The sequence below is a fragment of the Sciurus carolinensis genome, chromosome 13 (genome assembly GCF_902686445.1).
Source record: "Sciurus carolinensis chromosome 13, mSciCar1.2, whole genome shotgun sequence".
Lineage (NCBI taxonomy): Eukaryota > Metazoa > Chordata > Mammalia > Rodentia > Sciuridae > Sciurus > Sciurus carolinensis.
In genome coordinates this window covers 73,048,702-73,070,416 of record NC_062225.1, presented here as the reverse complement: position 1 = coordinate 73,070,416, position 21,715 = coordinate 73,048,702, and the positions used below count along the sequence as shown (strand labels likewise).

At 40.7% G+C, this 21,715-nt stretch overlaps 1 protein-coding gene across 1 annotated transcript; it reads right to left on the bottom strand.

Moving 5' to 3' along the window:
• Positions 1–321: 321 nt before the first annotated feature.
• Ppm1g (protein phosphatase, Mg2+/Mn2+ dependent 1G) lies at positions 322–21,501 on the bottom strand. The gene is made up of 10 exons (XM_047522078.1): positions 21,156–21,501; positions 5,961–6,030; positions 4,923–5,008; positions 4,450–4,582; positions 3,396–3,811; positions 2,650–2,820; positions 2,108–2,342; positions 1,586–1,715; positions 1,249–1,351; positions 322–932 (listed from the first exon to the last, which is right to left on the bottom strand). Exons 1-10 carry the CDS (start codon positions 21,273–21,275, stop codon positions 729–731), a joined length of 1,668 nt encoding a protein of 555 aa, XP_047378034.1. The 5' UTR covers positions 21,276–21,501; the 3' UTR covers positions 322–728.
• Positions 21,502–21,715: the final 214 nt, after the last annotated feature.

The following is a 21,715-nucleotide window of genomic DNA, read 5'->3' as shown; positions in this document are numbered from 1 at the left end:
CGGGAAGTGATTATGACGCACCGCAAGCCAGCCAATCCGCAGCCGCAGAAACCGAGCAGGCCAGCCGGGCAAGAAACGCCCCGCCTCTTCCCTGGAGGAACTAGGAAGTCATTCCTGACTCCCGCAGGCGGTGGGGGCGCGCGACGTCAGACCGACCTGCCAAGCAGCTGCTGGCTCTGGAGTTAACGCCCGGCCCCTGTCCCCTACCCATGCGCGCGACACACAAGCACACGCGCAAACAGAGAGGAGCTCGCTAGATGCCCCTGGGGCGGCCAAGTTTCAGGCCACAGCAGCAGAGAAAAAAGGACACCATAGGCACAATTAGGTTTTGGCCTTTAGTCTGAAAAAGTGTTGATTGAAAGTGTACAACAGAGAGCGGGTGCAAGCGGCTGGGGGCCATGGCGCCGCCAATAAAAAAGAATGTCCTTAAATAAAGTGTTCACAGAGTAAAAACCAGAACCGCCAGTCCTTCCCTCCAACACAACAGAGCACAGGCACAGAACCGGTGATGAGCCCGAAGGAGCGAGGAGGCTGGGGAGGACAGCAGAGGCTCCCAGGCTGCTGTGCGGAGGGAGAGCCCTCTTTGGAACAGGCTGGCTGAGGAAAGCCACCCAGCTCCCCCTGCACACCTCATACCCACTGCTAAGGCTAAAGGAAAAAGACAAAACTCAGTCTCAGGTCCGGAGGGCTCAGAAAACAGTCTAGATGGGCAGGGATCTAGATGACTGCTAGTCCCGCTTGGCCTTCTTCTTGTCGCTGTTGCCATTCTCTTCTGCCCCCTCAACAGAGAGTACCTCCTCAAGTTTCCGCTTGCCGCTCTCTGGCTGAAGCTCTGCTGTGTTTCGGGGCTTGAAGCAAATGATGATGCAGGTCATGTTGTCACACCCTGTACCATCCCCAGAAGTGTCTGGTGCCAGGCACTGATCCAGCAACTACAAAAGGGATGGGGCAGCTCAGCCATAGAGTTTGAACACCTTCCTGGGAACCTAGAGTCCTACAAGAGGGCTGGCACTGCTGAGAGACGGTGGCAAAAGGAATGGAATGGGCAACAGATATCACAAAATGGCCACTTACTAGTTCATGAGGTATAAAGCTAAATCAGGGACATAAGGGAAGGTAGAACTTTCTAGGCAGGATCTAGTGCCTGCCAGTAACTAATATTTCTCCCAGGCTCTGGTCTTAGCCCAAGAGAAAAGAGAAAGCGTTGGCTGTGCAGACCAGGCACCTTCTCTTCACCCCTGTACTCACCTCTTCCACGATAGATGACAATAACCGAAGCTCCCCATTTTCATCACGCTGGCTGATCTTTGATTGAATAAAGTCTACAACTTCCTGGCTGCTCATCACATTCCTGCGATCAAAAACAATGGTCAGAATCTTCTTTAGTCCCACCAAGGCAGAGTAGAGGAATGTGGACAGAGGTAAGGACCCAAGCCAATGAGAACAACTAAAGACATTCTCCTCAGCTCGGCCTTGGCTTGGTCTTGACTCACCAAGAGATCTGTTCTAACCCTTATAACGGCTTCGAGCTCTATAGAAGTATTGCTGCAGAAAGGGCACATGAGGGCATTCTGTCAGTGCTCACCAGATGCCATCACAGGCAATGACCATGAATTCATGGTCATCCGTGAGAGTCAACACCTTGATGTCAGGAAGGGCTGAAATCATCTGTTCCTCAGGTGGCAGGTTCTTGTTTCTCTTATAGAAGTGGTCGCCTAAGAAAAAGAGGGCTGGTTGGCATGTAGTCTGAATACTTTTCACAAACTTGTGTTTGAATGTTAAACCTTGCCATTATCATTCATTTTCTTCTTTTCAAAGTTCTACAATCCAGTAAAATTGAGAACTAGGTTCAAGTTTTCCTAGTTTCAGCCTTATCATCAGGTTGCTAAATGCTTAAGTCTCTCACTTGTCTTTTTCATCATCTAGAAAGTAATGAAGATAATGATACCTTCCTAGCTATTTCACAAAGAAAAATTTAAGGACAGAGGTAGAAGATATCAAAGTACTTGGAAAGATCCAAGGGCTATGAAGTTTAAAGTTCCCTACTAAGTAGTCTGGGACTGAAAGCAAGACCCCAGAAGTCTTTCCCCAGCTTCTCAGTCCTTACCAATAGCTCTGGAGAGGTTAAGGCCCCCGTTGACTCGTCCATCCATGGTAACCTTGCCACCAGCATTCTTGATGCGTGCTAGTTCCACTTCATCCTCTGGTTTGTGATCATAGGACATGTCTAAAGCTTTGCCAGCCTCAGACACCACACAGCGAGAGTCTCCTGCATTGGCTACAATCAACTGCTTCCCTCGTATGAGAGCCACCACTGCTGTCGTGCCACTGTCAGAACCAGGCTTTTAAGAGGAAGAAAGTGAGCATTATGGGAACTTCTGGTGCACTTGGTGCACTTCTGGCCAGTCACCTATGCTATGGAGCTTTAATAAACAGGAGGAGCACAGATTTCACTCTCCTGAGATAGGAACATGCTCCCTCCCCTTTTTTAATTCTGCCCAAAAGATTTGCTACCTAGTTCCCCTTGCAGAATAAATCCACTTGACCACACCGAAGATATCAAGGGACCTCTTATCTCGAAATAAATATCAGAGGATCTGCATCTGCCTCTTGGCTCTTCCAGACTCATTGGTCCCCGCACCCACACACCTCCTCTTTGCCTTCCATCCCAGGCACCATCATTTCTTCTTCTTCTTCTTCTTCTTCCTCCTCCTCCTCCTCTTCATCATCATCTTCTTCTTCAGCCTCCTCAGTGTCATCCTCTTCTTCCTCATTCTCTGCCTCCTCACTGCTGTAGCCATCCTCTTCTTCGCTACATTCCTGCCAGGAGGAGGATCCCAGGCTGCTGAGACTGGGATGATCTCCTGCCCACCTCCCCCACTCATACACACAACACCAAAGAGGCCCAACTGAACACAGATCCTCAAAACACTGAAAAACACAACTGTATGATCAAGCAAATCTGGGGGAGGGGAAAGGGTTCAGATGAATGTAACTGCTATCCTGAAGTGGACTCAAGTACACTTGTCACCACCAAGAAGCCCCAGGAAAGGCCAGGGCTGCCAAAAAGTACCTTCCAGGCAATGTGGTCAGAAAAAAAATTATCCAGAGAAGGAAACACCCAAATATCCAAAGTAACAACTACCTTCTTATTCTCTCTCTAGGAGACAGACTCTGAAAAGCCAGAACTAGATCTACCTGTTATATATGGACAAAGGAAGAGATAAGAGGGCTAATGGTACCTGTAATGATGGAAATGGTGCCTTCAAGGTTAAAGCTTAGAATACAGTGGATCTTGGGGGATGATGTCAAAATAAGAGAGTTGAAAGCTACAACGGCAATCAAACAGATCCTCTCTTCAACTTCAGCATCTGCCTGCCCTTACAGGCCCTTACCTCACTGTCTTCCTCTTCCTCCTCCGCCTCATCTGACTCATCCTCACTGTCCTCAAAGAACTTGGACTTAGCAACTCGAGGCAGCTTGTCAGAGGCTGAAGAGCAGGAAGGCCCAGCCTCACCAGTGGGAGTGCCAGGCTCACCAACTTGGCCAGCCTCAGTCCCACGTTCGGAGTTGGAGGAAAGACCTGTGTGGGCCTTGGCTGTGGGGCCATTTTCCTGTGATGGAGTTTCCCTAGATGGGTCCTCAGGTCCTGCCTCCCCATTGAGGCCCTGGGACCCTGGTTCCTCGCCTGTCCCAGCTCCAGATTTGCTGTGGGGAGGGCCCTTGTGACAGTTCTGCCCGTAGCGTGTCAGCAGTTCTTCAATAGTCATGGTAGCCTCTTCATGCAGCAATGCAGCCTCCTCATTGTCCACTGCAGGGAAGAGGCTAAATCAGAGCCCCCATGCCAGACTCCTCATGGGATAAGTCCCTCTCACTACCAAGACATCCTGACAGCCTGAATTTCAGTCTCCCCACAACCTCCCGCTCCTGAGGCTCCTTTCACTTATCAGGGCTCAGAACATCTCCTAGCTTCCTTCCCCACAGACCTCTTTTGGTCTGTGTCTTTTACCTGCTTCTTACTCAAGGGAACACTAGTTACTGTATTTCCCCTCTCACCTTTCAATTGTTATTGTTAAGCTGAAACCTTTATTCTGGCTGAGAACCCAAGAAGCCCACAATGCTATTTTAGGCGTAGAGTCCAGGCTTAATGACTGGCTATTGATTGCTCCAGTCTTAGAAAAAAGGTCACATAACAATAGGAACCAGGAAGACCCTTCACAATGACAAAAGATAATGTATATAAAAATGCTTAGAATTATGACAGTAGGCACAACAAAAGTTAATTCTTTCCCTTTTTTTCAAAACCACACGTACAGCAGGAGAACATCATAGGGTTCTTTATTGTGAGGACTCCCCAGATCCTTAGGAAGCCATTCTCTCTCAGAACTGATGATTTAAAAAAAAAAAAAAAAAAAAAGCTAATTTTCTCTCAGAGTTCACCACACTCACCATCATCTTCATCAGCTACTTTTTCTTTTTCATCTTCATCCTCAGTGGGTCTCCCTGCAATCTGTGCCAACTCCTTAATGACTTCCTCAGTGGTCAATTTGGCATCAATAGCCAAGAAGGCATCTTCTAAAGCCTGAATATAAGCAAAACAATATGAGGCAAGTACAAGAATAAGTACAGGGAATACAAAATGAATTGCCTGCAACACAATCCTGGGTACAAGAATGGGAATCAATGTGGTCCACCACATTGGAAGACACTCAGACATAAAATAGTTCAGAGACCTGGGAATAATAAAGCAGACCGAATAAGACCCAAGTGGGAAAAAAATTCCTTTAGGCACAGAATCCTTTAAGAAGAAAGAGAGTAAATAATTGACAACTAGGGGTCAAAGATAAAGGGAAAGCAAAGGGTTGGAAATCGAGGGGAAATTCACACAAGTGGAAAATGAACAACAGTGTAGGAAGACAGACCTTCTGTAGCTTGCCTTCCTTGTAGGCCTTCTGATCTTTGATGATATCAGGAAGATATTTGGCACAGTACAAGGCAACTTCCTCCCCTAAAAGAAATGTTAGGTTATCCAAAGTACTGCTTACTATACACATATAGGCAAAGCAATATAAGCTGGACATGGTGGCACTCGCCTCTACTACTACACTACTATACTACTTGGGAAGCTGAGGCAGGAGGATTGCAAGTTCGAGATCAGCTGGGGCAACTTAGCAAGACCCTATCTCAAAATAAAAAAGGGCTGGGGTTGTGGCTCAGTGGTATAGCACTTTCCTAGCATGTGCTAGGCTTTGGGTCCAATCCCCAGTACTACCACCAAAAAGAAAAAAAAAAAAAAGTGAGCCAGGCGCGGTGGCACACACCTGTAATCCCAGTGACTCAGGAGGCTGAGGCAGGAGGATGGCAAGTTCCAGGCCAACCTAAGCAACTTAGCGAGGCCCTGTCTCAAAATAAAAAATAAAAAGGACTGGAGATGTAGCGCAGCAGTAAAGTTCCCCTGGGTTCAATCCCCAGTACCAAAAAAATTATTTAAAAAAAAAAAGATATATTTATATGCCATACTGAAGTAAACTCCAAGAGTAAAGGGGAAGCATAGCATACCTAAAACCCACTTGAAGGACAATGATTGGGAAGTTCTAACAAGGAAAGTGAATTTCACCAACATCATTCTCAGGGATACATTAATATGTCCTCTGTCTTGTCTTACCTGTATACTTAGTTCTTCAGTTAAAAAATGAATAAATAAATAAATTATAATTTAGAAAGAGGATATTTAGATGAATTCAAGATTGGGTAGATTATTAACATAAGAATACCCTATGGGGCAAAGGAAATGGTAGATAAGAGAAAAACAGTACCAGGTAAGAAATATTATCCCAGGGCCAGAACCCTGAAAATAAACATTTAAAAAAAAACCAAAAAACTCTTCTTGCCAAGTAAAGTCTAGGCACTGGGAACTGGGGGGGTCCTAGAATTTTACCAATATGATCTGCGAAAGTTACCTCCATGTCCATCGTAGACAGAGAACATGGCTGTCTCACTATCCAATTCAGGTATACAGTTGTGAGCATCCTAGGAAAAGAACACAATTAGCATGCCTCAAGGTCAAAGAACATTCTTCCTCATATACCTCAGATCATAAAAACTACCTTCACACCTTTATATCACTAACCTTGCTGGCCTAAATGGCCTAGAAAGAGGAAAGGAAGATGTAATGATAAATAAGAAGTATACAGAGGGAATGAGAAGAAGGAAAAGGATAGAAAGGGGAAAAAGGAAGGGAAGGAGAATCAGATCACTATTTCTGTAATCTATCAGCCTCCGGTCTAAGAGATCACAGTCCAAATATTCAGCTCCTCTAACCTAGACCCAACCATTTTGGATTTGTGAGAACTATAGGAAGAATCAGAGAAAAAAAAAAAAAGAATATTTAAAGTTACTTCCAGGCTCATTCTTTGAATAATCAGTGACCTTCAAGGAAGAAAATGTTAAGTCAGCAAAAAGAGACAAGAAGCCGGATGTGATGGTGCTCCCCTGTAATCCTAGTGGCTCAGGAGGCTGAGGCAGGAGAATTACAAGTTCAAAGCCAGTCTCAGCAAAAGCAAGGTGTTAAGCAACTCAGTGAGACCCTGTCTCTAAATAAAATACAAAAAAAAAAAAAAAAACAGGACTGGGGATGTAGCTCAGTGGCTGAGTGCCCCTGAATTAAATTATTAGTACCCCCACCCCAAAAAGAGAGCGACAAGAAGGTCTTACCAACCTGAAGAGTTTTTAGGAGAATCCTAAAACACACTAAGTGAAAGAACTAGAAGTTAAAGCTATATACACTATTACACACACACACACACACACACACACACACACACACACAGAGCTATCAAACAATACTGTGTTTCGCTAGGCACAGTGGCACAGGTCTATAATCCCAGCAATTCAGGAGGTTGAGGCAGGAGGATCACCAAGTTTAAGGGCTGCCGTGGCATCTTAGCAAGACCATGTCTCAAAAAATTTAAAAACGTAGAGTGAGGGGTTGAGGATACAATTCAGTAGTAAAGTTCCCCTGGGTTCAACCCCTAGTACCACAAAAATAAAAAACCATATTGTGTTTAGTCCTTGTCAACTAGAATTTACAATACCCCCTTTAAAGTCAGCCTTGCCACCTCCTACCCTCAGGTACAGCACCTAAAGAGAAGTTGGTAATGGTCCTGCCACACTAATGTTTTGTTGGAAGGCTAAGCTTGATCAAATTCTTCTAACAAAAAAATTCTGCCACAATGGTATGGCAAAGTCAAAACTCAAGACTAAGACCTAGGGCTGGGGAGATAGCTCAGCTGATAGAATGCTTGCCTCAAAAGCACAAGGCCCTGAGTTCGATCCCCAGTGCCGCAAAAAAAAAAAAAAAAAAAAAAAGACTGTAAGACCTACATAGAAGTGTGCTGCAGCTTACTTTGCCCCAGGCTGGGGATGTGGCTCAGTGGCAGAGTCTTGCCTATCATGCAGGAGAACCTGGTTCAATCCCCAGCACCATTTAGAATAAAATAAAAATAAATAAATAAATAAAAAAGAGATAAAGAGTCCACAATATTTTGTGATATAAAGAAAAGAAGGTAAAGGTATCTGTGTGTGTGCGTGTGTGTGTATATATATACATATATATATGTATATATGTATATATGTATATGTATCAGTCTGTAAGATCACATATAAAACAGTGGAGGATGAGATTTTGGTTATAATTATTTTTTACTTTTCAATATGTGTTTTCAGCTTTTTGTATAAGTCACATGGTTCATTATAAATAATCATAAAATGAACATATGAACTGGTCTTGAGTCACCATTCTACTATATAACGGTTGTCCCTTGGTATCCATATCAGACTGATTTCAGAATCCCTCATGGATAACGGACTCTGTAAATGTGCAAAATGGCACAGAATTTGTATATAACCCATGCACATTCTCCTAGGTATCTTAAATCATCTCTGTATTACCTATACTAACAATGTAAATGCTATGTATGTAGTTGTTATCTGTATTGTTTAGGGAATGATGGCAAGAACAAATCTGTACATGTTCAGAACAACCACAGTTTTTTTTTTCTGAATATTTTTAATCCAAGATTGGTTGAATCCACGGGTGTGGAACCCATGGATGTGGAGGGCAAACTATACTGTATAATCTCTGGCCAGCTACCTGTGTGTGCCTTAATTTTATTCTCTATAATATAGAACATCATCTGCATTTCTGACATTTTCATAGGATTTCATTGGAACTTGCTTTATAAATATATATCCTACTTTGAAATTTAGCACCTGGTTCAATTTTTCATCTCTACCCTTTTTCTCAAAGAGAAGTGACCACAATAAAGATTCATCTTATATAGAGAGGTTCTCAGTTCCTAGAACTATTCCACATTACCCTCTCCTTTATTTCCTTTTCTTTTCTTTTCTTTTTTTTTTTTTTTTTTTTTTGCGGTGCTGGGTATTGAACCCAGGGCCTTGTGCTTGCAAGGCAAGCATTCTACCAACTGAGCTATATCCCCAGTCCTCCTTTATTTCTTGGTGAGGTTTTATTTTTTTGTATTTTTAGTTGTAGATACTTTTTTTTTTTTTTTTAAATGTGGTGCTGAGGATCAAACCCAGTGCCTCACATGTGCTAGGCAAGCGCTCCACCACTGAGCTACAGCCCCAGCCCTCTTGGTGAGATTTTAATCTATATTCTCACTTGGAAAGGTTCCACCTTCTCAGAGCACTTCAATTTCCCTTCACATCTTTTTTTCATGACCTTTACCCTGGGCTTTCTCTGTCTCTTTCTGAGTTAGAGTCAACTACTTCAACACTGTCGCTTAGCAATCCAGAATAACGCATCCAGTCTTGTATAACCCCACCAACTGCTTTCTTTACCCTTGAATCAGAACCACTAAGTATTAGTACTCATAAAATGCATAAGATCATGTTGACTGTGACCACTACTTCTAGTATTTTCTGTATTCTGTATTCTGTAGTGACTCAGTATACACTCCCACTCCATTAAAGTCCTCAATGGTCTTATATTCCAGAACTACCCCATCTTCCCCATTCTACTTCAAAGTTTCTTTGTAGATCTAGCCTATCATTTACCTCTTGCTCCTCTCTTCCTAGATCAATATTTTATACTTCTAATCACACACTTTTCTCCATCAAGATCTTACTTTATGAGAAGTACTTGATTCTGTGAGAAACTGTAGTTCTATATCTCCAATTGCCTTTTTCTACAGGATATCTCTTCTCTACATCAAAGTTCCTATAAACTCAGAACTCAAACAAGTGCTGTACCTACAGGTCTAATTTCTTTCAATGGGTGGGGGCAACACCTAATACCAGACATCCTTAACTTCCTGGAGGTCTTTCACCATTCATCACTGAGTCTGCTGAAATTTCCTTGGTAGTGTTCATCACATTGTTCCTGAATTACTTTGCTTTTAGGCACTCAAGCATCATTCCTATCCATTTTATAACCTAACCTCTTAATTCCCAAACACTCCCCAACTACTCCATTCTTGATACTGACACTCCCTTACCTCCCCAGCAAAGTAGTAAGCAGGTCTACCTAGTCATTTCTTCCTATCCCTAATACATTTTCTTCTCTCATTTTTCTATTATACTCTTTCCTTACATCTCACCATCTCTAAGAGATCTTTACAAATCACACTAATACTCTAAACTCTTTTAGTATTTCTTGCCTCTACCAAAAATGAGCATTCAGCAGATGCTACCTTGTATTGTTATCTAACATTCCATGGGGGGGAAAGGGAGTGCAAGTCCAAAACTGGACTTTAAACCAACATGAAAACAGACTGAAATGTATAGCTCTGGGGCCCTCATACCACTGCATTACAACAGGCCTTCCATCTCTGCTCATGATGTGGTTAGAGTTTGGATAAGGTTGCTGCCCAGAGGTTCATGTGCTAAAAGCTTGGACCCAGTATAGTGGTAAACCTTAAAAGAGGTGGGGGTCTAGTGGAAGGTAATTAGGTCATGGGGCTCCATTCTCACAGACTAATGCTGGCTTGCAGGAATGGGTTAGATCTGGTAGGAGTTTATAAGTTCCTACAAGACTGGGTTGTCAAAAAAAGAGAGAGCCTGGCCCCTCCCTGGTCTCTTCATTCCTGTCTTGTCAAATGATCTCTTCTGCAAGTGCTCTTGCAGCAGGCAGATTCCAGCACCATGGTCATGAACTTCCATAATTGTGAATTAAATGTGAATTAAATTAAATTAATCAAATTGAATTGTGAATTAAATTAATTGTGTGTGTGGAAGAGGATACTAGGGATTGAATCCAGGGTACATACTAGGCAAGTGCTCCACTACTGAGCTACATACCTAGACATCCTTTACAATTTTGAGAATGGATTTTCTAAGTTGCTCAGGCTGGCCTTGAACTTGCAATCCTCCTCTCTCAGCCTCCTGAATAGGTAGGATTACAGTCCATGCACTTGAATAGACCATTTTTTTCTTTATTAAGTACCTCTAAGTATTTTGTTATAGAAACACAAAATGGACTAAGACAAATGATGAGTTCTCAACTATGATAGGACAACTACCTTAATGATGATACCCCTTCATTTCCTAGATATATCATTACACAATAACCACTACGATGGTATATAATAAATGACTCACCTGAGTCAAGGCTATTAGGTCTTGCCTTGCTAAATCATATCCCATAGCCCTTCTAACCTTCTATGCAACCAACACATCCAGGTTATATTCCCTAATGCCAATCTCCTCAAGTTACAAATACAAATGTTCCTGTTTGTCTCAGGATCAACCACTTTGATTTATGACAAACACATTTATCTAAGTCTTTATATATCAAGATAAAAGACTTGAAGGCAGTTGGAAAGGGAACTATGTTTCTGGTTTTAAAAGCCTCATAAAAAAAGTTATGTGATATCTGACTTTTAAAACTGTAAGTTTGGGCTGGGGTTGTGGCTCAGTGGTAGAGTGCTTGCCTGGCATGTGTGAAGCACTGGGTTCGATTCTCAGCACCACATATCAATAAATAAATAAAGGTTAAAAAAAAAAAGAACTGGATTTGTTGTTTATGACTGCTATGTACCTTGGAGGAAATCCAATAAAAATCTTAAAAAAAAAAAAAAAAAACTGTATGTTTATACTTGATAAAAATTAATACGACTAACCAGTTAGTGGCATGGGAATGGAAGGGAATAGTTTACTGGTTTCACCCATATTTGCTTCTAGTTTAAAGAATAATAGTAAAAGTCTTGGGTATGTAAAAAAGTAATAAACTTTAATAATAAAAACAAACCTTTCCTTTCTAATCATTTTTACAATTTATCTGTAAATTACCATACCACCTTACTAGATGTTTACATCTTCAAGAAACATCCCATGATGGCTTTAAGTCCCTTTCTTAATTCATAATTGAATTATTTTCCTTGAATATCACTACCTGGCCTAGTGCTCACAAAGGCTAAACAATGTCTTATCATAACTCACATTCTTGAAATCTTTAGCAATTGAACTGATATTTCATTTTTCAGGAGTATGACAGTGAGATTTTTTTCCCCCTACACATAGCAGTCACTTCAATTCCAATTAATCATTCATGAAAATGTGAACAACTGAAATGGGGATGGAGCTCAGTGGTACGGCACTTGCGTAGTACGCACAAGACCCCAGGTTCAATCCCAAGTACTGACTCCCCTGCCCCCCAAAAAAGTAAACAACTACCTCATACCCTTTAACAGGATGGCTATCATAAAAAAAAAAATTTAAAAAAAAGGTAACAACTATTGTTGATGAGGATGTGGAAAAATTGGAACCATTATAAACTGTTGATAGGAATACAAATTGGTAATACAGCTCCTGCTGAAAACAATATGGCAGTTCCTCAAACATTAAAAATAGAATTATGTCTTAATGCAGTAATTCCACTTCTGGGTATTAAACTCCCACCCCAATTTGAAAACAGAGTATCAAAGAGATTTTCTACACCCATGTACATAGCAGCTTTATTCACAAGAGCCAAAAAGCAAAATCGCCCAAGAGTCCAAAAATAGACATAGATAAACAAAATGTGACATAGACTTGCAATGGAGTATCATTCAGTCTTTGTTTGTTTGTTTTTTTTTGGTACCAGGAATTGAACCCAGGGCACTTAGCCACTGAGCCACATCCCTGGCCCTTTTTTACATTTTATTTTGAGACAGGGCCTAAGTTGCTCAGGGCCGCTACATTGCTGGGACTGGCTTTGAAATTGTGATCCTCCCACCTCAGCTTCTGAGCCACTGGTATTTCAGGTGTGTGCCACTGTGCCCAGCTTTCATTTAGTCCTAAAAAAGAAGGAAATTCTGACACAGGCCACAACCTGGACAAACCTTGAAGACAGTATGCTACATGAAATCAACCAGTCACAAAAGGACAAATACTGTACAATTCCACTTATATGAGATAGTTAGAATGTCAAAATCACAGACACACAAAGTAGAATGATGGGTGCGCCAAAGGACTGAGGAGAATGACAAAGGGGAATCATTTAATGGGTACAGTTTCTGTTTTGCAAGATGAAGACAGTTTAGAGATTGGTCACACAATACAAATGTACTTAACACTATTAAACAATATTTTTAAGTAATAAAGATGTAAATTTTGTTATGTATAATGTGTATTTTTACCACAATTAAAAAAAAAAAAAAAAAAAAAAGGCCAGGCACACCAATAATCTCAGCAACTCAGGAAGCTAAAATAAAAAGAACTGAGGAAGAAGCTCTGTGGTAAAATGCCTCATGGGTTCAACCCCAGCACCAAACAAACAAAAACTTTCACAAAGAAAAGTTTCATAGGTGAATTCTTCCAGAATAAAAATAATAATACATTAATATAGTTGATTCTCTACATCTACAGGTTCCATATCCCTGGATTCAAGTGACTATGAGTCAGAAAACTATTCAGAGAAAAAAATTTCATCTGCATTGAACATATATAGACTTAATATATTAGGTATTATAAGTAATTTAGAGGTGACATTTTGGTATTGATGGCAGGTTCTGGAATCTATCCCTTTTGTTACTACCAAAGGACAACTACACCAGTTCTTCAAAAACTCTTCCAAAACAGAAAATTCCAATTCATTCTACAAGGCCATATTATCCCAATATCAAAACAAGACAAACATATCACAAGAACACTACAGACCAATATCTCTTATGAATATAAACACAAAAATTCTCAACAAAATAGTAGCAAACCCAATCCGGCAACACTTAAAAAGGATTACACACAATGACCAAATGGAATATATAAACTAAAGTATGTAGGTTGGTTTAACACCCAAGAATCAATTAATTTCATATACCACATCAACAGAATAAAGAATAAAAGTCACCTGATTTTCTCTTTTTGGCAGTTCTGGGGATTGAATCCCCAAGCGCATTCTACTGCTGAGCTATATCCCCAGCCCTTATCATTTTTCATTTTTAGACAGCGTCTTGTTAACTTTCAAAGGCTGGTCCAGAACTTTGAACCTTCTTGCCTCAGCCTTCTAAGTCACTGAAATTACCACACGATCATCTTAACAGGTAAAAAGCATCTGATAAAATTCAATGCCCACTCATAATAGAAAGACTCAACAACATGAGAATAAAAGGGAATAAAAGAGAACTTCTTTGACCTATTAAAGAGTTCATCTATAAAAGTCTATAGTTAACACACTATCAAGGGCAATTTGGAAAGAAAAATAAAGAGCATTTAGATTGAGAAGGAAGTAAAACTATCTCTATTTACAGATGACATGATCCTGCATAGAAAAAAAATCCCAAGAAATCTACTAAAATAAACTATTAGAATAAATAAATAAGTTCAGCAAGGTTGCAGGACATAAAATCAATATATAAAATTCAATTGTATATCCATCACCAGCCATGAACAATCCAAGAGATTAGAAAAGCAAATCTATTTATGAGAGATTTGCCAAAATCTAACCAAAAGAACAATATACTAAGAAATAAATTTATATCCATCACTACAAAAAGGGAGAGGTTAAATTTATCTTTTTTAAATTTTTTAGTTGTAGATGGACACAATACCTTTATTTATTTTTATGTGGTGCTGAGGAACGAACCCAGTGCCTCACACATGCTCTACCTACCACTGAGCTACAACCCCAGCCCAAGGTTAAATAATTTAACAAAAGAAATAAACATGAACTCTGAAAACTATAAAACATTGCTGACAGAAATGAAAGATCTAAATAAAAAAAAAAAAAAAAAAAAACAGTTCACATTCATGAACTGGAAGACTGAATATTACTAAGACAATAATACTACCCCAATTGATCTACCAGATTCAATACAATATATCAAAACCCCAGGTACCTTTTTGTAAAAATTGACAAGCAAATACTAAAATTGATATGAAAATGTGAGGGACCCAAAAAAGAAACAAAAATAAATTTGGAAGACTCATACTTCACAACTTCAAAACTTACTACAAAGTTACAATGATCAAGATTGTGTGGTACTTGCATAAAACCATATAGATCAATGAACTGAGAGCTCCAAAATATGCCCCCATATATTTATAGTCAATTGATCTTTGGCAGTGATGCCAAGCTACTTCAAAGAGGAAAAAGAATAGTCTTTTTATCAAATGATGCCGAGACAACTAGATATCCACATGCCAAAAAAAAAAAAGGTTGGATCACTTACTTATACCATACACAAAAATTAAGTCAAAATAGACCATAGAGATAAATGTAAGAACCAAAAATACCAAGACTTTTGGGAGAAAACCTAGGAGTAAATTGTTGTAACTTTGGTTTAGGCAAAGCTTCTTAGGTATGTTACCAAAAGTACATAAAACAAGGCAGGGGGAACAGAGAAGATGGACTTTATCAAAATTAAAAACTTCTGTGTTTCAAAGGATGCTACTGAGAAAATGAAAAGGCAGTCCAAAAAGTGGAAGAAATATCTGCAAATCATACACCTGAGACTTGTAACCAGAATATATATACACACATAAATTATATATATAATACACACACACACACCAGAAAGACTAAGAAGATAATCCAATTAAAAATGGACAAAGAATCTGAAAAGACATTTCTCCAAGGGAGATATACAAATGACCAATAAGCAATGAAAGATACTCAAACATCATCAGTTATCAGGGAAATAAAAATCAAAACCATAATGAGATATCACTTTATATGCCCTAGAGTAGCTATTATAAAAAGACAAGTGTAGGGGAACATGGAGAAAATGACATATTGCTGGTGGTAATATAAAGTAGGGCTGCCACTTTGTAATTTTAGTAGTACCTCAAAATGTTAAACTTGTAGTTACTACACAGTTCAGTCTGAGGGGAAAAAAATGAACTTTTTTTCCCCTAATTTACTCTCATAAGACAAATTAACAGTGATCTTGGGGTTTTTCCCCCATATATCAAGCATATAGTCCTCAGGCAGTAGACACTAGCTGAGTATTCTCTAATTGACCTCAATTCTGACACTGTCTAGCTAGATGGAGATGACATCAGATCCCACAGGGTGAAGGTATAATCCTACAAAATTGTCCCCCACTCTTAATGCCAATCACAAGTCCTAGGTTGTTTTACCTGTGCTTCAGATTGACTGGCTAAAAATCAAATTTTCTACTCTTCCATCCCTGGATTCAAATAATTTGTTAAGGGGCTGGGGTTGTGGCTCAGTGGTAGAGCACTTGCATAGCATGTGTGAGGCACTGGGTTCTATTCTCAGCACTACATATGAATAAAAATAAAGGTCCATCAACAACTAAAAAATATATGTATATAAAAATAATTTTTTAAAAAATTTGCTAAAATGGCTCACAGGCCTCAAAGAAACACTTACATTTGCTGGTTTATTATAAAAGCTATTACAAAGGGCCTGGTGTAGTGATGTACACCTGTAATCCCAGCAACTTGGGAGGCTAACATAGGAGAATCACAAGTATAAGGTCAGCCTCAGCAACTTAGCAAGATCCTGTCTCAAAATAAAAAGAACTGGGAATGTAGCTCAGTGGTAAACGCACCTGGGTTCAATCCCCAGCATTAAAAAAAAAAAAAGGAAAGGTACTTAACTACAAGAGAGAGATGAAAATATATATAAAGCACTAGATGTGGGAAGGTAGGCCCACCACCTTCAGGAATCTCATGTTCAGGTACCCAGAAGCTCCCCAAACACAGTCCTTTCAGTTTTTAATGGAAGCTTCATTATATGGGCATTACTGATTAAATCACTGGCCAAGGGTGATCAACCTAACCAGTAGTAGCGGTACCTGGAGGGTGGAGGAGTAGGCTGAAGTCCCAACCTTCTAATCATATGTTGGTCTTTCTTATGTCCAGTTCACGTTCTGAAGTTACCTATGGACTGCCAGTCACCAGTCAATTCATTAGCATACAAAGTCACTTTGGTGACTAAAGATTTTAATGGTTGACTGAGGTTGTGGCTCAGTGGTAGAACGCTTGGCCAGCATGTGTGAGGTATTGGGTTTGATTCTCAGCAACGCATATACAGAAAGAAAGAAAATAAGGGTCCATCAACAACTAAAAATAAAATGTATTAAAAAAAAGATTTTAGGGGGGTGGGAGGGGAGCAAGAATGCAGGAAGGAGGGACTGTAGAGAGGGAAAAGAGAGGTGGGAGGGGTGGGGGGGAAGGAAAAAAATAACGGAATGAATCAAACATCATTACTCTATGTAAATGTATGAATATGCAAATGGTATGCTGTTACTCCATGTACAAACAGAAACAACATGTATCCCATTTGTTTACAACAAAAATAAATTAAAAAAAAAAAGATTTTAATAGTTATATGCCAAGAGACAGGAAAAGATCATATAATATATATTCTACAATACTGCACCCAGAGATTCCACTCTTAGGTGTATAACCAAAAGAAATGAAGATATATTTCACAAAAACTTACTCATGAATGTTCATAACATCATTATTCCTAATGGCCAAAATATGGAAATCCAAATGTCTCAACTCTCAAATGGTTTAAAAAATTATGCACACACAGGCAGGGACAGTGGCACACACCTGTAATCCCAGCAGTTTGGGAGGTTAAAGCAGGAGGATCATGAGTTCAAAGCCAGATTCAGCAACTCAATGAGGTTCTAAGCAACTTATCAAGACCCTGTCTCTTAATGAAATATGTATGTGTATATATATATATATACACACACACACACACAGGCTGGAGATATGTATGTGTATATATATATATATATATATATATATATATACACACACACACACACACACAGGCTGGGGATATGGCTCAGTGGTTAAGCACCCCTTGGATTGGTTCAATCCAAAGAACCAAAAAAAATTACTTGAGCACACACACAACACACGAATATTATTCAGCAACAAAAAATGAAGTACTAATTAACTCATGATAAAACATTGACAACCCTTAAAAAATATTATGCTTATAAAAGCAATCAAGTATTAAACGTATATATTGCTGGATGTGATGGCAAAGGCCTGTAATCCCAGCTGCTCAGGAGAATGAGGCAGGAGGATAGCAAGTTTAAAGCAGGCTCAGCAACTTAGGGGGGCCCTAAGCAATTTAGCAAGACCCTGTTTCAAAATTAAAAAATAAAACGGGCTGTGCCAGGACCTGGGGCTGTAGCTCAGTGGTAGCGAATTTGCCTGGCACATGTGAGGAACGAGGTTTGATCCTCAGCACCAAATAAAAATAAATAAAATAAATAAATAAATAAATAAATAAATAAATAAATAAATAAATGTATTGTGCCCACTTACAACTAAAAAAATAAAAAGAAAAAAGAAAAAGAAGCAGGGTATGATGGCGCATGTCTGTAATCCCAGTGGATCGGGAAGTTGAGAAAGGAGGATAGCAAGTTCAAAGCCAGCCTCAGCAAAACCGAGGTGCTAATAAGCAAATCAGAGATCCTGTCTCTAAATAAAATACAATATAGGGCTGGGGATATGGATCAGTGGTTGAGTGCCCCCAAGTTCAATCCCTCCAAGTTCAATCCCTGATACCAAAAAATAAAAATAAAAAAGGGCTGGGAACATGGCTCCGTGGCTAAGCACCCTGGGTTCATTCCCCAATACCCAAAAAATAAAAATAAAAATATTTTTTAAAAATGAAAAAAACAATAAAGGTACATATTTATTATCCCATTTAGATAAAATGTTTAGAATAGGTAAATCCACAGAGTTAGAATATAAATTAGTGGTTGTCAGGGGTCAGTGGAGCAAAGATAGGAAATGACTAGTAAGGAATACAACTCTAAAACTGTGATGTCTGTACAACTGTATGAATATACCAAAATCACTGAATTGTACTCTTTATGACTAAATTATATCTTATTAAAGTTGTTTAAAACTGGACCTGCTAGGGCTGGGAATGCAAATCCGTGGTAGAGCACTTGCCTAGCATATGCAAAGCCCTGGGTTTGATTCCCAGCAATATGATTTAAAAGATAAAAATAAATAGATAGATTGACATACTCCATCTATGAACTAGATCTAGAGGTACAAAACAACTAAACAACTCCACTGGAATCAGAACTGTCTACAGAAAGCCATTAAACATCAGGGATTTGTGTTTCCAGAGAGCGTAACTGTTAAGAGCAACTTGGGAATTGAGGTAGGAGGACCAAAGTTCAAAGTCAACCTCAGCAATTTAGCAAGAGCCTGTCTCAAAAATAAAAAGGACTGGTGATGTAGCTCAGTGGCAAAGCGACCCTGGGTTCAAATCCCAGTACCAAACCTAAGAACAACAAACACTACCCTGGTCCACAGCAAGAAGGGATGGAGAAAGCAGAAAATACATAATGCCAGCTATGGATGGCTGCCTTAAGAAAAGGGATAAACAGTTCTAAGACCGAATCTATGCATTTGTCAGAATATTAGCAACTTTTTTTTTTTTTTTTTTTGGGTGCTGGGGATCGAACTCAGGGCCTTGTGCTTACAAGGCAAGCACTCTACCAACTGAGCTATCTCCCCAGCCCCTATTAGCAACTTTTGTAAGGTGTATTGGTATAATAATTTTACCTGAATTAAATCATTAGGACCAAATACACAAGGTAAACAGACTTAATTAGTGGAATTAAGTTCTAAAGGTTAGTAGGAACAGGAGCACACTATATGTATTTTTAAAACCACTGAGCTATATCCCCAGCCCAAAAGTATACTTTCTGAAGATAAGATTCACTTAAAAGGATACAAATCATAGTTATTTTCTTGCAATAGTAAAGAAACTATGTTATACTTTAGGGGGAGAGAAAAGGAAGCCAAAAGTTATCAATGAAGCAGAACAGGATATCAAACTACTTCAAGAGGATATAATTAGGTACATTTACCTATTTAAACAAGGGTAGATTCAGAAATATCACATTAGAAGACTTAATGCCATTAGTTAACTCTCAGGAAGAAGATTATCCAAGAAATAGCCTATCAAGATCTCTACACACTAGGAGAAACCAAAAATAAGCTGAAGCACAGAAACCCTGCACACAGGACCTAGAAAAAGAAAATCCACACAACTCAATTCATAAGGAAAACTAGAAAAAAAGAGTTCCAAAGAAATGGAAAAACATATCCATTCCACAGAAGGAAGTGGAAAACTTGAAGAAAAAGTCTTGCTGGGATATTTATCTCAAATCTCAAACAGAAAATGCTGCAGAAATGGAACCTGCAGACTTCCCAACCCATACCCCAGCCTTACATTTAGGCTTTCCCTTTTAAACTATATCTAGACATTTGTAACTCACTTACATTCACCAAGCACCTACTTACAGTGCATGGCTGGGAAACATGAATTTTATGCTTCAGTTTGACACAGATGATAATGATGCCTAATATGTAGCTTGAACAATTTGAACCTTTAGATTATTTCCACCAAGGCATAAGCGTCCTAATCTTTCTGGGACTCAATTTCCTAGGTGTAAAATGTGGCAATCAAACCAGATGAGAAGAACTATAGTATTCTCTCCATTCTTGAAATTTTATACCTAGTGACAGAACTATTATCGAAGTCTGCTGTGGGTATAAAATTTGAGTCTAAGAGCAAAAATCACTAAGTCCACACTGTCATTCCAGAGCTAACCACAGGGAGGAGCGAGGGATTTGGAGGAAAAAAAAAAAAATTCCCAAGGGAGATGGTATTTGGCTATTACCTGAAAACCACCTAGTAAGTGGTCAACTAGAGACAGAGGATTTCTCTAGTCCCTCTACCTAGACCTCACAATGCTCTCCACAGATACATATTGTCCGTCTTTCTCCCCCTTCGTTTCTACCAGTTTTTCCTGTTTTTTGTAAACTGACATCTTTGTCCAACACTACTCCTTTTATCTCCATTTCACTTTTTCAAAGTGAAATTTTCTTTAAAAAAAAAGAAAAGAAAAAACAGTTTTCAGTAGGTTGTGATGAAAAATTGTAAAATAATTTTAAAAAGAAACTAAAGTATAACAAATGAAGGCAAACAACCCGTACTGAGGAAGTTTTAGAGAAATCCGGAAAGAAAGAAAATTCCCAAGAGTAATAAAAGTCAGTCTAGTGACACAATTTGTTTTCCAAAGGTCGTAAAAGGCACCCAAAAGAGAGTACAAAAGAGTGACAAGTCTTGGAGGTCAGGCGGAGTATCTGAAATTAACGTGCGATGCCCAAGGCCAGGCGATTTAGGTATTAATAATGAGAGACTTTATTTGCCCGGCTTCCTTTCACTGTCAAGTTCCTCGCCCAACGAGGCCTCCACATCATATATTTTAAAAATAAAAAAAATAAAGTCATTTCCATCTATTTGGCTCTTCCTGGAAAAATAAACGAATAAAGAATTCCTCTTTCCGTCTTTACTCCAACCCTAATCCTCACACCACTTATGAGCCTGGAGGACTGGGTTGGTACGAGGACGGCGCGAAGGCACCGGAGAGAGAGCGGTCAGTGGGCGGAAGGTGCCTCTCCCCACATGGCAGAGTCCTCGCCTCCATTGGCCATCAGCCCACGGTCCCCAAGCACGGAGCTCCCTCTCGGCCCCGATCTTACGCTCGCTGCCGCTCCCCAAACTGCCGAGGTGGACGCAGACTCTCGACTGAAGACCCTTTCCCGAGGACGACCCCATCTCCCCGACTCCCTTTCTCCGTCAGGTTCCCGCCGTGCAGCGGCCAGCCTCTGGGCCCCTCCCGCCTCACCTCCATGGAGACGCGCCAGCCTTGCATGGCGGAGAAGCCGTAGGGCAGCGGAAGGCGCGGGGCGCCGACCCCGTCCCCGGAACACTTAACCGTGTTGGGCTGGGAGAGGTAGGCACCCATGGCGGCGGCTGGCCGGCTGCCTCGGGAGCAGGAGAACGGGGCGCGACCCGAGCCGGCGCTGGAGCCGGAGCCCCGGGGGCGCGCGTGGCAGAAGCGGGCCCGACTGCGCGGCCGACGCAAGGTGCCGGTGAAAGGCGCGAGGCCGGCCAGGAGGCGGTAACGGGACGGGAGCAGAGAGGGAGCGGAAGCGGAAACGGCGCCGCTCCAGACCCCGCCCGGCCGGCGCGGCGCGGCGCGGCGCGGCGCTGCAGGCAGTCATTTCCTTAGCAACTCGCCCCGCCCGCGGGAACAACGGCCCGCCCAACCGTCGCTCCCGCGAGACTGGCGAGGCCACGCCCACCAACGGCCGCGGCCCGCCTCCTGCGGTCAGGCGCGGGCAGCTTGTATCTTCTGGCTGCTACCAAGTTGCCCCCCACCTTGTGCCCTGGCCCTGGCCCCGG

What these genes read in the sequence shown, in the direction of transcription:
- Ppm1g (XM_047522078.1), bottom strand. Translation starts at nt 21,275, where the DNA reads ATGGGTGCCTACCTCTCCCAGCCCAACACGGTTAAGTGTTCCGGGGAC. An exon ending in AGGAAGGCAAGCTACAGAAG is followed by an intron (nt 4,583 to 4,922) that starts GTCTGTCTTCCT and finishes GCTTATATTCAG; the next exon opens with GCTTTAGAAGATGCCTTCTT. An exon ending in AGGAAGAGGAAGACAGTGAG is followed by an intron (nt 2,821 to 3,395) that starts GTAAGGGCCTGT and finishes TCCTCCTGGCAG; the next exon opens with GAATGTAGCGAAGAAGAGGA.